We start from the raw sequence: 19,223 nt of genomic DNA, 5'->3' as shown, positions 1-19,223 counted from the left end.
AGGAATTGGGGAGGGGATTTCACCCTAAACCTTGGATTCTAGCTTGGGAGATTGAATGGGTGATGATTCCATTGTTCTGCACTGAATTGTGTCTCCTCAAAATACATATTTTGAAGCCTAACCCCCAGTACCTTAGCACTTGGATTTTTGGGAGAAAACAGGACCTTTAAAGAGATAATTAAGGTGAAATAAGTTCAAACACATGGGCCTTTATCTGATAGGACTGGCGTTCTTAGAACAGGAGATTAGCACACAGACAGGCAGAAAGAAAGAACACCACATGAACGTGAAGATGGCTATCTGCAAACCAAAGAAAGAAGTCTCAGAACAAATTGATTCTGCTGACAACTTGATCTCTAACTTCCAGCTTCCAGAGCTGTCCCAATATAAATGTTGCTTAAGCCACTAAGTCTGTGGTACTTTTTCATAACCGTGTGGGTAAACTAATACAGCCACCAATCAGGATTAGGAACATGGAAAATCAAGTAAATTGGAGGAATGCGGTGGTAAAAGGATAACTTGCTGTAGGAAATGTTGATTTTTGAGATTCCTGCAGTGCATTCAGGTAAAGATGCTCAAATAGGCTTGCAATTAAAAGATAGGACTGCATTGTATGTATAAATTTGGGCATCATTGATACATAGGTGCTATTTCAAATGATAAAAGTGGATGAGATTATGTAAGAAGTGCATATTAAAGTGAGAAAATCATCAAGAACAAAACCTTAAGGAGCACCAACATGAAGAAACAGACTGAGAAAGGAGACCAATAAAGGAAAATAATCAAAGACCAGAAGAACAGAGGGACCTTACAATTAGTCTTTATTTTATCCAATATTTAATTATGATCAGTTGAATATATATTGATCATATTCCTCAAGGAGCTTTAACATAGTGAAGGAGACACCATCTTATTCATTTCTAAACCATCAAGCACAGAGCCTGACATTCAATATCCTCACAATAAATATTTGTTAAATCAAATGGAATTGAAATTAGGGCTTCATTCCTTTCTGTGTTTTGTTTGCTTATTTCTGGAGTGTACAGAATGCAGTGCCACTGATATTTTAAGTTCATAGTGAAAAATCATTTCAACGTGTCCCAGGGTTGATACCCTTCCAAGCCAACCCCCAGGACAATAGTTTTCATTATAACCTTCTGTCTTTGCCATTCTGGATGGAATTCTGTGCACAGAAGTTATATACATATATGGGTATATCTATGTAACAAATCGCAGTACGGGAGCCCCCTGGGCTCCCTCAGGCTCTGGTATGACATATTTGAGCCATATAAATTCAGCTTCTCCTCTGGCATCTGTTAGCTGACTCACTTGCAACTCCACTTCAGCAGTGGTCTCTCAGTCTTCTCAAAGCAGTGAAAGAATACTGTGTGCTGAGAGACCATGGCAAAGAACCCCCCAGAGAACTGTGAGGACTGTCACATTCTAAATGTAAGTTGATTCCTATTTTTTTTTTCCTTTTGAGCAGAAGCATGCTTTCACAGATTTATCATATTGCAATGGGAACATTAGAAAGTGAAATCAAAAGAGACTTTGAATTACAGTCTGCTATTTGGAGGATTAGTGTGTATTGTTTTATTCTTTCTGTTCTTTGCTTAGGCAGAAGCTTTTAAATCCAAGAAGATATGTAAATCACTTAAGATTTGTGGACTGGTGTTCGGTGTCCTGGCTGTGACTCTAATTGTCCTGTTTTGGGGGAGTAAGTACTTCTGGATGGAGGCACCCAAAAAAGTAAGTTAATGCACATTACTAGCCAGTGTTTCTGTTCTGACTCTGCTTGATTTTATTTAGTGGCTGACATGAAAACAACTCTGAAAATGCAAATCATATAATACCTTTTATGTCTTTTCTAGTGGCAAAAAAAATAACTGAATCAGGATTTTGTTTTATTTTATTTGTATAATTATTTGGGTTAGGGGAAATATTTGCATCCTGTATATATTTGGTTTCTAATGATAGTATGCAGAATTATCTATGTTCTGTAATGATTGGCTTTAAGAGGAATTAAGACTCCTAGAAGCAAGTTTTTCTTACCATAAGAAAAATATATTTCCCATCTTTCCTTCAGTTATCTGAGTAGAAATTGATAGATAATTATTTTCCCACATAAGAAAAATCATGAGGAATAACAACAGAAAATTTTGAGGGATTGCATTTTTTATTTAAGGCATCTGCTTGGAGGATCGGCAGCGAGATTCTTAACAGAGGGAGCAATTCCCATACCTGAGTTCACATTCATTTATGACTTTTAAAAAACAAGCTACAGCTTTTCAGCTCCTCGCCAGCCACAATCACCCTGTCCCACGGAGATAGCAATGCTACAAGGTAGAAGTAAGCAGCACCAACTCATTCATCACAGATATCTTAGAAAGCTTCTGATATTGGGGTCATGTGGTGAAGTATGGCTGGTCACCGTAGCGTATATGAGTGTACTTTCCTGTTATTATTACTCCCGGGCTCACGTAACAACCTCCATTTGAAAGCAGGTAAGTGCACACACTACAAGGTTTAAAAGACGATTTGCTGGCTTTGCCATGTTTTTGTCTCTGTGTGTGGGTTGTTGTTACTGCCGTTGTTAATTTGTTGTACGAGCTGCTCATTTCTATTGATAACAGATGTGGGGAGGAAAAGGCATACATCCAGAAGGGAGGAGATGCTGGAAGAAAATGGGTTGGCATGAATTGTTAGAAGCTGACGGAGCCATAGGAGCAGACAGCAAAGAATCTGGGTCGATGGGGAAGGAGAGGCAGAGGAGAAATAGAAAATGAACTCGCCAAGTGTAGCAGAGAAGTAAAGCACAGCCACCCTCCACTTTCATTTAACCCCAGAGAGTATATTGTCAAGTTTAATCAGGAGGGAGAGAAACAAGCTTACGGATTTTGTTTGGTTTGTTTGGTTTTTATTTACACCTTGTTCCAGAAAGGATTTCAGGCATCATTCAATGCCTGTACTTAGCCCTTACCCTAGGCCCCTGACCCTTGCCTTCAAACAGTTTACTTACTGGTTGGATGTCTTTCTAGACAAGCTGCCTCTGCACAGGTGGCCAGTGTGGGCAGAATGACTGAGATCAGAAAGGAAACACCAGCAAAAAAGAGAAGCAAAATACATTCTGACACCATTGAGCTTCACTTAGCTGACTCTCAACGTGGCATACTGCCCCACAAATTGTATCTTGGATGCTCTGGAAAATTACTCATGAATTAGAGGATCATAAGCCCTTTTGCCCTTTGTGGCCATAATGCATTTAGCTGGATACAGAAGGTTGCTAGTGCTTTTGACAACCAATAGATGTCCAACTAAATGGACCACGTGGTCTTTCTTGTCTTATTGCAGCCATTGTCACTGTAAATGTTATTCCCATAGGACTTAACACGTATTTCTACACTGGTGGTTCTATTTGCTCAGCGTAGCTATAAATGACAGTAGGGACTTTACCTTCATCTCACAAAGTGTTAACCTCACTAGCAGTGTCTACCTCTCCTCTGCTTTCCTTTTACATCATTTTTGCTTCTCCTTCCACTTCTTTAATGGCTTATAAACAGCAATTCTGTGATTTCTCAAACAAAAGTAAAATCTAGTGTTTGTATGAAAGAGGCAGGTAGGGAAGGAATGTTCCTGACTAAAGTTTATAGAAAATCAAATCTCTCATGAAATAGTGTATCTTGAGATATCATTTTCAGAAAAGTAAATCTCAGAAATGAACAAAACTGTTATGAAATAATCCAGAGAAAAGACAGTGGGCATTTTTTATTACCAGTCTTTTTAACGAGGAATAAATGGGGAGCTGTCTTTAAACCCAGGCTTTCACCACAACACCTGGTTGGGCTCATTGTAAACTAGTGGATGTGATGCTCCAGTCAGTCTTCCATTGCCTTCAAAGTTCCAGACAGGGTGCCTAGGAGGCCACCTGTGTGTTTACTGACTAAGACTGCTAGGTAGCTGACTCGGCAATTCTAGGCAGAGATGAGTAAATTAGTCTCAGCAGATTTACAGAGTAAAAGGCGTTCTGCATAACTTTTTCTCCTCTTAAGAACAAGAAACAACAGTTAACAGACGAATACTCAGGCTCTTTTGGACTTTTCTGCACAAGCCTGTGGAGTTTGTGCGGACTGGGCGGGTCGGGGGGTGTCTTTGGCAGATAGAAATGTCAACACTGTTGTATGCATTGATGGCAATGATTTGTTTGCTGTTTGGGGGCTTCCTCCACACTCTTCCTTGGGGCTTCCTCTAAGCTACAAGAATACGTGATATGCTTTGTATCTTGTTTTTCAACATCTGTTTGTAATAAATAGTACTTATTTAACATCCACATCTGGTGTTGACGTTGCCATGCCACTAGCTGCCCCCCCACATACCTTGGTGTATACAGAAGATCCAATAAACTATGCCTGATCTCACATATACCTCAAGCATGTGTATAATCTCTCTCTCTCTCTGTCACACAACACACACACACACACACACACACACACACACACACACACACAACCCAGAGTCAGGAGAAAGTAAAATAAAATGAAACAAGAACCCTCGGTGAGCTTCTGCATTGCTTTATAGGTTCCCTGTAATGCCAGGCTGACTAAGCCACAACCGTATACAGGAGCCACTTAAGCTATATGACAACCAGGCCCACTGAGCCCTGTATTTAGCTTTCTTAACCAAGCAGAGGAGATCTATACAGTTGCAGAGATTGCAAGTGAGCATCACAATGAATCTTTACTTCCAGTCAGTAACTATCCTGGGATACTTGGAGCAGATTCCTTGGAGAAACATTCTTGCTCAGAGCTCCCTGTATTCCACATTTAACTTGAAACAATTAGAAAACAACTCCCCAGCTAATGAATTCAACATGGAGTAAACAACTCAGAAAAATTCCAGCCCTTAACTAATAGCTTATAAACACAGCACAGATCCTGCATCTCAGGCCCTCCAATCCTTTGTGGAATGAAAGAAAAGAGTATAAAGAATATGAATAAAATGGGCTCTTTCTTGCATTCATAGAAACTGCATGGTGACTTATAGGGCTGTTCAGAAGCCAACAGGCCCACAAAGCAATCAAGAGCTTGCTGGGAAATTCTCCCTCCATTTCTCTGTACTACTACCAGTATGAGATGAGAAGTGGTAAAGAAGAGCAGGCATCCTTTTGCCCCACCCCGATCTCAACTGTTGATGGCCATTAAAATGGCTTTCACCCAGGGTTGTGAGCTCAATACCATTCCAGGTTGAAAATCCTTTGCTCAGACGGAGCACTTTCTTTCCCAAGTTTAGAGCCAGCTCTCATCGTGCCCACTTCTCTAACACTGCTATTGCCTCGAGAACAACTTTCCTTGCTCTTCTCTAGGCACACAGGGAGACAACTTTCCTCTGCAAGTTCTCTGGGCTTTCCTACACAGCAGGCTGGCAAAACAAACAATCAAAAGGCGGAGACACAGCTGGATTCTCTTTGGCAGGGGGACTGAGCTGCACCAGATGGTGCCACATCAGCGTTTCAGAAAAGAAGAGTCCTCTCCAGTTTCTTTTATTCTTAAAGCATTGTGAGATCCAAGTTCTCCCTTATATAATAACTGTAACTGGGCCAGTTCTTGTTCTGGGCTACGCTGGGGCAGCTCCCACCAGCTACATAGAGCTTGACTTCAGCTGCCACGAATACATTTTCCATTCAATCCTTTATTTTGTCCCTCCAAAAGTAGCATTTCTTGAGCAACTCACATAGTACTAACAGGGAGAGCCTGGGTCTTCAAAGGAAGCTGTCCTTGAGTCGTCTGAGAATGGAACTGGTAACTCATGTTATCAACAGGTGACAATTTTCCACTGGTTAGCCTGAACAATGTCAGTTCAAATTTGAACAGTGTTGATTTCACCAACTGTTCAACACTGCAGCTGGCAAGGATCCGGAAATAAAGATAACAGCTGAGGCCCCAGAGACATTCATCTAAAGTCACACAGCTTGCTAGTGACAGAGTTGAGGTAAGGACTAGAATTTATGTCTGAGGATTCTTTCCATTATTCCTCAGCCACATTTAAGAATCAGGGGTGGGGAGAGTGGATAGGGGAAAATTTCCCAGCCAGCTCAAGTCTGAAGATGAAAGAAATGGTTTTTGCTGTTTGAAAAAGAAGAGGAATGTCTGTGGTGCTTATGCCAATTTTTTTTTCTGGGGCTGAAAACTGGTGATTGAAGATGCAGAAGCCCGACTTCGCATAAGAAACAATCTGTCTGCTCTGTGTTGGTAAAGAAATACCCAGAGGTCTTTTAATTCCCCTAGGCTACACTGATAATAATATGGTACAATGCCTTGCCATCCCTTCCCTTTCCTTCCTGCCAGCCTCCCACCTGCTAGGCAGCTATTCTGACCGTGTATTTCACCTTTGGAGAGTGTACCTCATAAACAGACAGTAAAGGATGAAGGTGGAGAGAAGAGCAGCTAGATTAATCACAGGCTTCAAAAAACAAACCTAAGCCAAATGTCCTCAAATCCCTGTCAGGACAGGCTAAAGCTACTTGGCCCCCAAAACCTATCCATCACACTGAGGTCTGAGGAAGCTTTAGGCTTTATAAAAAGCTTTCTTTCTTTTTTTATCTCAGAGATTGTCACAAACAGAAGCAAGAAAACAGGACGAATTATGAAGGGGGGATTTTAGGACTCATTTGCTGCTTGAATGGAGGGTTTCACAGGACTAAGGAAAGAATTCTTGCAGGAAAGAGAAATGAGTGTCTCTTGCATCTGTCATCAGTGTGGTCTTCTTACACCTTCCACTGCCTGGACTTCATCACATATCTTTCTAGTTTCACTTATGATTCATATTCCACTCCACTAGCTTTCCTGCTCCATTTCAAGTGTTCTGGGCCTTATAGATAGGGCCAGACAATGTACAGATGGAGTAAGAGTCCATTTGAGTGGTTCTGGAAAAAAACCCATATCCCCAAACCTCTACTGCACTTCATTCCACTGAGCCTAAAATCCACCATTAGTACTTCATTCCTTTGAGTGAAGTATTACACTCCATTTTCTAAAAAGACAAATACCCATTGCTAATACCCAAGTGTGAAATCATTTGCCAGATTGATTTCTTCTCTGACATAAGTACCACGAGATTCCTAGATGTCTAGACGGGAGACGAAGGGACAGACGCAGATGGAAAGGTGAGGTGGCTCCGAGGGCACAGAGTAAACAAGATATGGAAAGTGAACAGAAGCTAGAAGCAGCAACAACTAGATTTCCTTATTTTCCAGTTTGGCAAGGGTAAACTCCTTGTCATACTCTGCCCTTCTCTGTCTTTCATGGAATAATGCTGAGTGAAGGGGAAAATCGTAGGTTGAGCTACTTGCAGCCCACTCACCCGGCTCTCAGGGAGACGGAAGTCTCCCTGTCTGTGCTTTAGTTTGCTCCTGGAGAAAACAAAACCATTTCTTTCTTCATCTCCAGAAAGACCTTCCACCCATGAGCCAGAGAGCTAAGTAGAGAGTAAAGTACTTTTTGATGCCAAAGGCATGAGCTCAGTCTTCATATTGGCCAATGAAGCTTGCATAGCCATTACCCCAGCAATGTGCTCCACAGGGATCCAGGCGAGACAGTATGTCTGGATTCTCTCAAACCCATCCCCACACGGTGCACAGTGGGCCACCAGCATCATTTCCCTAGACAAAAAGCAGTCCGTTCCAAAAGGACACCTTTGATGGTGGAATTCCATCTGAATGGAATATATATCTTCCTGCTTTAGCCTCCTACCAAGGATTCACACATAAGCAAAACAATTCTGATTTCACTCAGTTGAGCAGCCTGCTGTGGCTAACACAAAGCCAACAAGCTGGTTAATGAATGCAGTCAAGATGGACTTTTTCTCCCCCACCAAAAACACTCTTTGCAGGAATGTTGAAAATAATCAAGATCTGCTGAGCTTGGCAGTTTGCAATAGTTTTCATCTAGCAAGGTGTCCAAGTAAAGTGTATTGCCAATAGTGCAGGAAAACTCATTCCACAGAAGTACACTGAAATTCTAAATGTCACCAGTATGGTTCCATAGTCTTCTACCAATGATTGAAAATACAGCGTGTATTTTCTCTTTTGCCCAGGTAGGCAGCAATCCAAAATCCCCTAGTCTCTAACCTCATTTTTCCAGATAATAATCCATCAGTGGTGCTACTGATGAAACAAACACCCTAGTCCAGCCCCCAATGGCTGGTGGTGTCAACATTTGTCTCAACAATGGACGGACTTTCTAACAAAACCCTCCCCCTGTTGAGACACCTGACAGGTCTGGATCTGAAGCAGATGCTTCTGTCTTCTGTTTAGGTCAGTCCGACAGAGAGCTCAATTTGTTGCCACAGGTAAAAATTTCTCTTCTCAAGCTGCCTGAAAAGCTGGAAGTGAGGACATATTTATATCGTGAAGCAAATATCAAACATAGTTACATGTCACAAGCCAGGCCAGACTTCCTGAGTTAACTCTGCGTTTGCTGGAGGGTTCTCAATAGAATTTTCCATTCCTGTTTTAAATGGTTTCTTGCTCATGTTCAAAATCTCTCCTGAGGAAGATGAGAATGTGCCACAGGTGGGAAAATTCATTCAACAAGTGCTTAGATGCCAACCATGTCCAAGGTACTGTCAGGCTACAAAGAGCTAAATGACATTGCCTCTTGCTTTCCTCGTCAGTAGCTTCATTAGACATTCCATGCTTGAAATGATACTCATTCCTACAAGCATTCCCAACTTGTTAAATTATATTCAGTCACAGATTATCAGCCATGTAAAAACACAACCCACCCTTGTGTGAGCTCCACCAGGTTGCCACTGGAAACCAGTTAGAAAGTGATGCTGATTCTTAGGACAGCATGCGTTTTATTAAGGATTTTAGTTTTTCATTTTTTTTTTTAATAAGGAAAACTGATGAGGAGGAATCTTGATCAGCAAAGGTCCTCTAACCACAGAAAAGAAGGTAGTCTTTCCAATGGCATAATCAGATCTGATCTGGTTTGTGACAGGTGGCTATTTCCTTTAGACTTGTTATTTACTTCTAGCTATAGACACAGTCCGAGTTGAAAGTTATGGGCTTATTCCTAGCTTGGAATACCAGATGGAACTTGTCTTTGAAAGGACATTTAATTGTTTCAGAGGGCAAAAGAAAGTCCAAGGTTTTGTTTCATCCACTTAATAAGAGACCTTAAACAGCCTTTCTAAGGTACTTTTCTATGTGGAAACCCAACCTACCTAATTCCAGGCAGTTCATGCAGCTACTGAACCATATGTACCAGTGAGTCTGGAGAACTTGCAGACAATAAGATAAGGTGAGGAAAAAGGAGCCCAGTACTGAAGTGTGGGCTTGTTGGTTAGGTGATAAAACAGGAGGATAGGGGAAGGAAATAAATGTTCCCTGGACTCTGAAGGACAAAAACAAGCAAGTGAAGGCAGAGAAAGACTGTGACCTAATATTGGCCCAGGAGAACAATTTCTGATTCTATAAGGAACAGAAGCAAGATTGTTGTGGCAATATCAAAGCTCTGGATACCTCAAGGAGATGGCAATACCTAATCACTCTGTGTTCACCTCTCTTTCCTAGTTCTTAAAAATTCCATGTGAGTGGTTGAGGGGGTGATCTCACACAGCAACTGGAAAGGTGGCATAAAGCAGCAGTATAAATTCCAGGCAATCCTTGTGCTTAACACAGGAGAATACTTCACAGGCTTGTTTGCAGAATATTTTTTTGCTATTTCATCAAGGCTGCCAAGAAAACTGTTGGAATTCTTGGTAATTAACTCAACAACTTGGCTTAAATACAGAATACAGGCTCTGGAGGGATCCCCATATCAATTCCAGTGCCAAAAAGCACCTCATTTTAATCTCAAGTTTCGGAGAATTCCCAGTTGGTAAGCTGCTGTGGTGGCACCTCAGTACAAAGGCTCTGGGGAGAGAAGGTGCTGCAGACAATGCCAATTACAGCAGTCTGTGAAGAGACACATGGAGCATCTTAGAGCTTGTTTTCCCTCTATTCTCCCAGACCTATGACATGGAGCACACGTTCTATAGCAACGGAGAGAAAAAGAAGATCTACATGGAAATTGATCCCATGACCAGAACTGAAATATTCAGAAGTGGAAATGGCACTGATGAAACACTGGAAGTACATGACTTTAAAAATGTAAGTGGGGTGGTTTTCCCCTAAGACATCCTACTCAATATATTAGAGCAGTTGATTCAAGTTAAAAATAGCCTTAATCCCCACTTAATTTATAAGACAAAGCTTTCCCTTTGAATTCAAATTCTGCTGCTGCTGGTGGGGCTGGTCCTTGATATCATAGACCTCTTTCATCCCAGCTCTTTCTGGAAGCTTTATTATTGTTCTGTCTGTTTTATAGGGATACACGGGCATCTACTTTGTAGGTCTTCAAAAATGCTTTATCAAAACTCAGATTAAAGTGATTCCTGAATTTTCTGAACCAGAAGAGGAAATAGATGAGGTAAGTAAGAATGATAGTAGTGCTGTTACAATTGGGTGCTAACTATATGCCAAACAATATACTAAACACTTGATCCTCACTATAGATGGGTACTATTATTATTCCCATTCTCACATGAGAAAACAGAGACTCAGAACCAGAAAGTGACTTACCAAAATCATGCAGCTAGTCAATAGCAGAGTATAGCCTTTCAAAAAAGCTAAAATTTATGCTTTTGGATGTACGCTATATTTTCATACCTGAGTATCTTTTGATGCTATATACCATTGCTGCCAATTCAAAGATTTCTAGGAAGGGGGAAAGGGAATCAGAGGAACAAAACCAGTCTTGTCCATGATAAAGTCCTAAAGAAATAGCACTAAGGTTACCTGAAATCCTTTGCACTGTTGTCATACTTCACAACTTTTGCATATTTTTTTTAATTTTTTTACTGGAAAGTCAGATATACAAAGAGGAGGAGAGACAGTGAGAAAGATCTTCCGTCTGATGATTCACTCCCCAGGTGAGTGCAACGGCCCATGCTATGCCGATCCAAAGCCAGGATCCAGGAACTTCTGCCGGGTATCCCACACGGGTGCAGGGTCCCAAGGTTTTGGGCTGTCCTCGACTGCTTTCCCAGGCCACAAGCAGGGAGCTGGATGGGAAGTGGAGCTGCCGGCATTAGAACTGGCGCCCATATGGGATCCTGGGTGCATTCAAAGCGAGGACTTTAGCCGCTAGGCCACGCCGCCGGGCCCAAACTTTTGCAAATTTTTAAGACTTCAGTTTGTTGACCTTACCAGTTTTTACTGGACTGCTAATGGACTAATCTACATTCAACCTCACTAGGAAAGGCAAAAGCAAGAAAGGTGAGAATTGCAATGTAGTATGAACTCTCTAGAAACAAATGGTTAGAGCAGGGTGAGACAACTTATAATACCAGTGCAATCACTGAATGATTACTGAAAGCCTATTGGGGGATATATCATTGCCCAAAATATAAGTCCTTGAGGACCTTTATGTACATATTTGTTCTCTCATATTCTGTCTGTGATGACGGTATGCTGTCAAAGGAAGAAAGGAAACCTCAACTAAGACCATTTGGTGAAACAGTATATCCTCCATGCACTTGCTTAGGCTAGGTTTGATTTAAATTGGAATTATCACTATGGCACAGTAGCCTCCCTATATGCTTTAAAAAGTCTCTCTTTTGTGTCTCCCCTGTTATTTTTCTCTCACTTTGCTTCTTCTCAGCTCCTCAAAGCTTAATTCTCAGCTGTTTATCCATGTGTTTCCCATCTCTTTTTGAGGAAGTGGGAGGTAGAGAGTACTTTTTTTATCTTTCTTATCTGAGTTTCAGAGCTGTCATGGGTTACTGCATTTCTCTCTCATGCTAGAGAAACTACAGATCCCTGATACTTGTTGCTTGTTCTAAACAACAACAACAACAACAAAAATCCCTAAAGATTATGCTGTGTTTCCAGAGTCTATATTATTGCCAAGTTTCAGAGATTTTCTTGTTTTTTACAGTTTTTAAAGATCTAATTCTTTGTTCGAAAGGCAAAGTTACAGAGAGGGACAGACACAAACAAGAGAAGGCTCTCATGTGCTTGTCTATTCCCCAGGTGTCCACAACAGCTGTAGCTGAGCTGATCCACAGCCGGAAACCAGGAGCGTCTTATGCATTTCCCATATAGTAGTTTAGGGCCCCCAAGAGCTGGGCCTGCCTCCTTTGCTTTTCCAGGCGCATTAGCAGGAAGCCAGACCAGAAATGGACCACCTGGAACATGAACTGCTTAACCCACTATATCACAATGCTAGCCACCTTTTTGTTTGTTTTCAAAAAGCAAAAGTTAGATGCATCTGAGTAACAGATCAACTTTTAAGACTTTGGAAACAACTGCAGGAAGCATTAGTAAGATGAAAGACAATCAATAGGATTAAAAAAGTTGCTATATGTAATACCATGTGCTGATTGTACAGAAAATGATGTAAGTATTTGAGTGGAGCCAGTCATGAACGACAGCTGAAGGGATACAATAGGATTTATTTTTCTGAAAAAGATAGGGCCTGGCACAGTAGCCTAGCGGCTAAAATACTGGCCTTGCACACGCCCATATGGAATCTCATATGGGCGGTGGTTCTAGTCCCAGCAGCCCCGCTTCCCATCCAGCTCCCTGCTTATAGTCTGGGAAAGCAGTCAAGGATGGCCCAAGACCTTGGGATCCTGTGCCTGCATGGGAGATCCAGAAGACATTCTGGACTCCTGGCTTCGGATCAGCTCATCTCCGGCAGTTAGAGCTGCTTGGGGAGTGAATCAACCAACAAAAGATCTCCCTCTCTGTCTCTCCTCCTCTCTGTATATTTGACTTTCCAATAAAAAAAAAAAGAGTATCTAAGGCACTCACATTTCCTTTAAAATAAATAAATAAATAAAGACAAAGACCCATAATGACTCATTTTGACCCTATTTTATTCTTCAGCTGATGTTGCTATATCTTTAAAAGAACACAAGTGTTTGCCTCATGGTGGTAAATGACTGCATCTTCTTGTGAATTCAATGTTTTATAGTTACACTATGTTTTTTTTTTTAAATGAGATAAGCTTGCAGTCTTGAATGACAAAACTCGTCTTGTTCCATACTTCCCTCATCGCTCTGTCCATGACATGTATATGCTAAACATGCAGAGTAAGTATATAAATAGCCCTGATTTGGTAACAAAGCTAGTCAGCACACCAGCTTCATTTTATATGATATCTTTCAGTGAATCTCAAGGTATTTACAGACGCAAGGGCAAAGGAGCTAAGTTTTGAGACTTTCGAATGACTCAGGGAAAACTCATACAAAGGCACATTGCAAAAAAAAAAAAAAAGTAAAAAACACTCCACTGGTAAAGCTACAAAGAGAAAAGAAAAAAAAAACCCTCATTTAAAAATATTTATTTTTACTTGCATGGTAGATTTTACAGAGAGAAGGGGAGACAAAGAGAGGTCTTCCATCCCGTGGTTCATTCCCCCAAATGGCCTCAGTGGCCAGAGTTAAGCTGATCTGAAGCCAGGAGCCAGGAGCTTCTTCCAGGTCTCTCTCGTGGGTGCAGGGTCCCAAAGTATTGGGCCATCCTCTACTGCTTTCCCAGGCTGTCAACAGGACACTGGATGGGAAGTGGAACAGCCAGGACCTGAACCAGCACTTACATAGCAAACCTGTGTCACAGGGTGAAGGAGGGGGTGACTTATTAAGAATAGGAAGAAAGAGCTGATATTTCAGTTCAGCAGGTTAAGCTACCAACTCCTGGTTAAATTTCCAGGCTGCTCTGATCAAGCACCCCATTTATGCACCTGAGAAAGTAGCAGGTGATGGATCAAGTGCTTGGGTACCTGCAAGCTACTTGAGAGACCTTAGTGGAGTTCAGACCCCTGGCTTCAGACCTGGCCCAGCTGCAGGCTTGAAAGACCTCTCACTTTCTCTTCCCTCTACCTTGTTACTCTTCCTTCCAAATGTATAAGTAAATCTTTTTTAAAAAAAGCATAGGAGAGAGCCCGGAGCGATAGCATAGTGGTTAAAGTCCTCGCCTTGCACGCGCTGATTCTAATCCTGGCGGCCCTGCTTTCCATCCAGCTCCCTGTTTTGTGGCCTGGGAAAGCAGTTGAGGACGGCCTAAAACCTTGGGACCCTGCACCCACATGGGAGACCCGGAAGATCTCCTGGCTCCTGGTTTCGGATTGGCTCAGCTCCAGCCATTGCACTCACTTGGGGAGTGAACCATGGACAGATCTTCCTCTCTGTCTCTCTCTCGCCTTCTCTCTGTATATCCACCTTTCCAATAAAAATAAATAAATCTTTAAAAAAAAAAGAATAGGAGGAAATTATGGTGAGTGTTGTCATGCCACAAGTTTAACAGACACTTTTCACAAGCACATTCTCTATTGGAGTGCCAGTTTGATGCCCAGCTACTAATTGTGATCCAGCTCCACGCTGATGCATCCTAGGAGGCAAGGGGTGATAGCTCAAATGATTGGATCCCTGCCACTCAAGTAGAAGACCCCAATGGATTTCGGAACTCCTCGTTTTGGCCTGGCCTAAGCCTGACTGAAGAATGCTATAGAAAGCACACCAGTGGTTGGGATTTCTCTGTCTCTCTCTCTTTCTGTCTCTCTCCCTGTCTTTCCATCTCTGTCACTCTTTCTGTCGTTGTTTCAAGCAGATTAAAATAAACTTTAAAAAAACATCAAAATTCCAGTTCAGTGAAATAAGACAGAAGGAAAAATGTTGAAATCTCAATGACAAGTAAGTAAGAGTTAGGTCTATAAGACAACAAACATAAAATACATATGCGATACATATTACAATAGTAGACATTGACAAGAAGGCAGCAGTGGAGTAGGTGTTTCCTGCAGCGGTTAGGTGCCCCCTGGGAAGCCAGCATTTATATTGAAGGGCCGGGATTCAAGTTCTAGCCTCGATTTCCAATTCTAGCTTCCTGCTTATTCACATCCTGGAAAGCAGTGGATGAGGTGATGGTGCAAGCACCTGGGTCCCTGACACCCACATGGGAGACCCTGATGGTGTTCCTGATGTCCGGCTTCAGACTGGGCCAGCCGATGCTGTTGTGAGCATCAAGGGAGTAAACCCGAAGATGGACAAAATCTCTTTAAATATTTTTTCAAGATTTATCTATTTTTATTTGAGAGGCAGATTTATAGAGAGGAGGAACAGAGAGAGTAATCTTCCATCCACTAGTTACTTCTGCAAATGGGCTCAATAGCCAGAGCTATGCCAGTCCAAAGCTGGGAGTATGGAGCTTCTTCCAGATCTTCTACATGGTTACAGGGTCCCAAGGGTTTGGGCCATCCCCTGACTCTTCCCCAGGAGATAAGCAGGGAGTTTGATTGGAAGTGGAGCAGTCAAGACTTGAACCAGCATCCACATGGGATAGAAGCACCTCATGCTGACTACTATGCCACAGTGCCAGCCCTCCAAATAAAGTAATCTTAAAAGAAAAGCTTTTTTGATGCCATAGGAAAGGCTCTGTAAAGCAAAAACTTTCTGGGGAATAAAATAAGAGTAGGGCCAGTGAAGTCAGAAGCTTGAAAACTGAATATTAAAACATATAAAGACATCTTCTATATTACAACTAATAACCATTAACAGATAAATATTGTAAAACTAAAATTCTCAATTCACTTGCACTTTAGCTGATCTCACCAGTTTAAATTGCAGGATGATCTTTGTGGGGCTTCATTGTTGTTGCTTGTTCTGTCTTGTTTGGATTGAGACAAAATTTTGTCTGAAATCTTAACTGTGAGTGTCTAAAACAAGCAGGCACTCACAACATGCATTTAAAAGAGAGAAAACAAATGTAAATCAGTCAAGGTTCCAGACGCTCAAATTCCAACGTACATGGCCCAGGGGGCACCCAGAAAATGATGGAGAGCCTTTCAGACTTTAAGTGAAGGGATAGTAAGGAAGGCTGCTGTATCAGTGAGCAGCCTTGCTCTTCGACCCAGGAGGAAGCAATCAGTTGTTAACACCCTCCAGGACACCTTCTGTATGCAAAGCACAGAGTGAGTTCACCAGCAGCCCTGGAATTAGAATTGTTATTCAGACCGAAGAACATATTGGTTTCCAGCATCCCATTATATCTCTCATCTTACTAATTTCTCTGCCAAACCCCACCCTGCGCTACTTTCTTTCTTTCAGAATGAAGAAATTACCACAACTTTCTTTGAACAGTCAGTGATTTGGGTCCCGGCAGAAAAGCCTATTGAAAACCGAGACTTTCTTAAAAACTCCAAAATTCTAGAGATCTGTGATAATGTGACCATGTATTGGATCAACCCCACTCTAATAGCAGGTATGTCATCCTCATCCTTATCTCCCGTCTCCTTCCAAAAATGATAACAGATTAATATTCCCAACATTCAGAGACTACATTTCCAGGAAAACAAATGATCAGCTTCTATCTTCTTGGAGGAGGCTGTATATGCTGACTGCCAGTCAGAAGTGAATTTTTCACAGCCAAGTTATAAATCAGATAAATTAATGTTGACAGGCTTTTAAATATCCCAGCAAAGGTAGCATCACCCTAATGTGACTAGTGATAGTGAAAAGCTAATCTGTCTTTCTTTGCACATCTGTATTCCGGATGGATCTCAGACTGTTGCTCAAACGGCTGTGGATCCAACCCAAGAATAGAGGGCAGATGAGCTCAAACAACGCTCTGTTGTCTTAAGGAAGATTCTCCATGTCAAATCGTGCCATTCTTCCAGAACATAGGGCAGAACAGATTTCTCTGTGGCAGTTTCAGGAATTGCGCCCCCCCCTAAAAAAAGGGGTGGCGTGGGGCAATGGAGAACTAGATATCCAGAGTAGAAGATTCCAGCCCTCAACTAACAGTCAGTCCATGGACACGGCACAGCATCTAGATAACACCGAGAGAGCCACTCTCATTCTGGACAATGTAGCTTACTATACGACCCAGAAGAATTTCCCACCCATGCAAACACCTGTTGGTAAATGTAATGTTGTACCCTGAAGTGGCTGCTACAACAGAAACGAAACATTAGTGCAAATACTGATGTAAATTGAGTTTAATAGTATGATTCCAAGTTAACTACTCAGTTCTGATCATTGCTGAGGGGAAACTGGGTGAAGAGTATCATGGAAAATTTGTGCTGTCCTTGTAACTACTCCAATACATCTAAATGATTTCGAAATAAAGTCTTTTTTAAAAATTCCGAGAAGAGAACGGAAAAGGAAAGAGGACAGGGGCTACCAAATCAGACAAACAGAAAACGTTTACTGAGCATTCATCACTGGTAAAATCAATGTGGGGGACACAGAAGTCCCTTGCCTTCAGTTTTTAATTTACTATTCAAATAAAACACAGCAACAGATATGTGAGGTCAAACAAGCCAAGAGGTCTGTTTGCAGAATTTCTGGAAAAAGACTTTTAAAATACCAGCTGAAGGAGCTTACAAAAGTGGTTCATTCCTAAATGATGCAAGTTAGAAGATAAGATAAAAAGCTCTGTCTGTATCCCAATATTTCCTTCAGAAATGTTGCAAGGCAGTTGCATCACAACCTTGTATTTGCTATCTTAGTTTCCGAGTTACAAGACCTTGAGGAGGATGGTGAGGATCTTCACTTTCCTACCAACGAGAAAAAAGGGATTGAACAAAATGAGCAGTGGGTGATCCCACAAGTGAAAGTGGAGAAGACCCGTCATGCCAGACAAGCGAGTGAAGAAGAACTTCCAATAAATGACTACGTGAGTTATGTTTATGTTAGCTCCTGAGATAAGAGAAGCCACGCCCTCACGTAACTTCCAACCCCTGAGATCACAATTCTTGGGAGGAGAATGTTTATGGTTTTACACAAAGTGGGTAAAATACATGGAACCTCCAGAAGGCTCATTCAAAATCTGTCTTGATTTCTATCTGTTACATCTTCATGATCAGGCCAGGGAATTGAAAATCTCTTCAGCACCCAGTTCATAGAGTCTTGTAGTTCCTCCCTGTTTGATGTGGCCTCTTCCTAGTGAACCTTCCGCCCTCCAACACTGGTTTCTTCTTATTTCAGACTGAAAATGGAATTGAGTTTGACCCCATGCTGGATGAAAGAGGTTATTGTTGCATTTACTGCCGTCGAGGCAACCGCTACTGCCGCCGCGTCTGTGAGCCTTTGCTAGGTTACTACCCATATCCATACTGCTACCAAGGAGGACGGGTCATCTGTCGGGTTATCATGCCTTGTAACTGGTGGGTGGCCCGCATGCTGGGGAGGGTCTAAAATGAAGTTTGAGCTCAAATGCTTCAACTTTTGGCAGCCAACATATCATAAATGCATGCTATTCAATAAATTTCTGCCCTATGGGGCATTTGACTCCTAATAACCAGTACTCTAAAATTACTTGTAAGTAATTCCTCTCTTCATGTTCTAATAAACTTCTACATCATCACCAATGGCCTGATTGATGCTGAACACACAGGGTTAATGTTTGCTGAGAACACTCCCAACAAATGAAATGGAGCAAACCTGTCCCAGTTGGATGACAAGGGCAGAAGTTTGAGAGTAGGAAAGTGAAAGCATAACGATTTTCAAATCTCATAATTTGCTATACAGAGAAACTAAAAATAAGTCCTAATGATAAAATGTTCTCATAACTGATGCATAAAAAGCATATCATTTTGTACAGAGCTCCTATGCTTAATTGTCTGAAATACATATTCTGAACTTGCTTAAGAATCTAACAGGACAGGAGGTAAGTCACAGCAGGCTTCCCCTAAAACATTCCAAGTGCACAAACTCAACAAAAGAGGATGCTAACTTAGCAAAAAGGGTCCCAGGCTCTCCTCCTGTGAATAGTAACCCAACTTCGGACAGGTTTCACATTTTATAACCTTCCAGTTGACTTTTCTTTAAATCGCTGTCTGGTTAAATTATGTACTCAGGTATAAAACAGGGTAATTAATAGTCAAGGAGCAGGTATCACAGGAAATGACTCTTCAGAGGTATCAAATGAGATTTTCCTTTCTAAACTATAGGGAACTCTCAGTATGCTACTTTCTCAAAGGAAGTTTATAGCCAAATTTCTAATCACCTCAGACCTTGCTTAGGAGAAGGGAAGAGGAGGGGAACTAAGCAGAGGAAGAAGAAAAACACCTTAATGTCCCAGCCAGCTTTAGTTTAAAACTGTACGCTCTACTAATCTGTCACCTCTTCCACTTTCATTTGAAAGTACCATTCTTTATGTATTGCTCAACTTTGAAGTT

The 19,223-nt window shown here is 41.6% G+C and overlaps 1 protein-coding gene across 1 annotated transcript; it reads left to right on the top strand.

The window, feature by feature from the left end:
• Window positions 1-1,203: 1,203 nt before the first annotated feature.
• Window positions 1,204-18,409, top strand: TNMD (tenomodulin). Its single transcript, XM_040999734.1, has 7 exons — window positions 1,204-1,449; window positions 1,618-1,749; window positions 10,010-10,150; window positions 10,368-10,469; window positions 16,150-16,303; window positions 17,553-17,719; window positions 18,031-18,409. Exons 1-7 carry the CDS (start codon window positions 1,402-1,404, stop codon window positions 18,238-18,240), a joined length of 954 nt encoding a protein of 317 aa, XP_040855668.1. The 5' UTR covers window positions 1,204-1,401; the 3' UTR covers window positions 18,241-18,409.
• The last annotated feature ends 814 nt before the right edge of the window (window positions 18,410-19,223 follow it).

The sequence above is a fragment of the Ochotona curzoniae genome, unplaced genomic scaffold, assembly GCF_017591425.1.
Source record: "Ochotona curzoniae isolate NIBS_2020 unplaced genomic scaffold, NIBS_Ocur_1.0 scaffold_1852, whole genome shotgun sequence".
Lineage (NCBI taxonomy): Eukaryota > Metazoa > Chordata > Mammalia > Lagomorpha > Ochotonidae > Ochotona > Ochotona curzoniae.
Note: the sequence above shows the minus strand (reverse complement) of the source record. Positions and strands in the feature narration are given on the sequence as shown.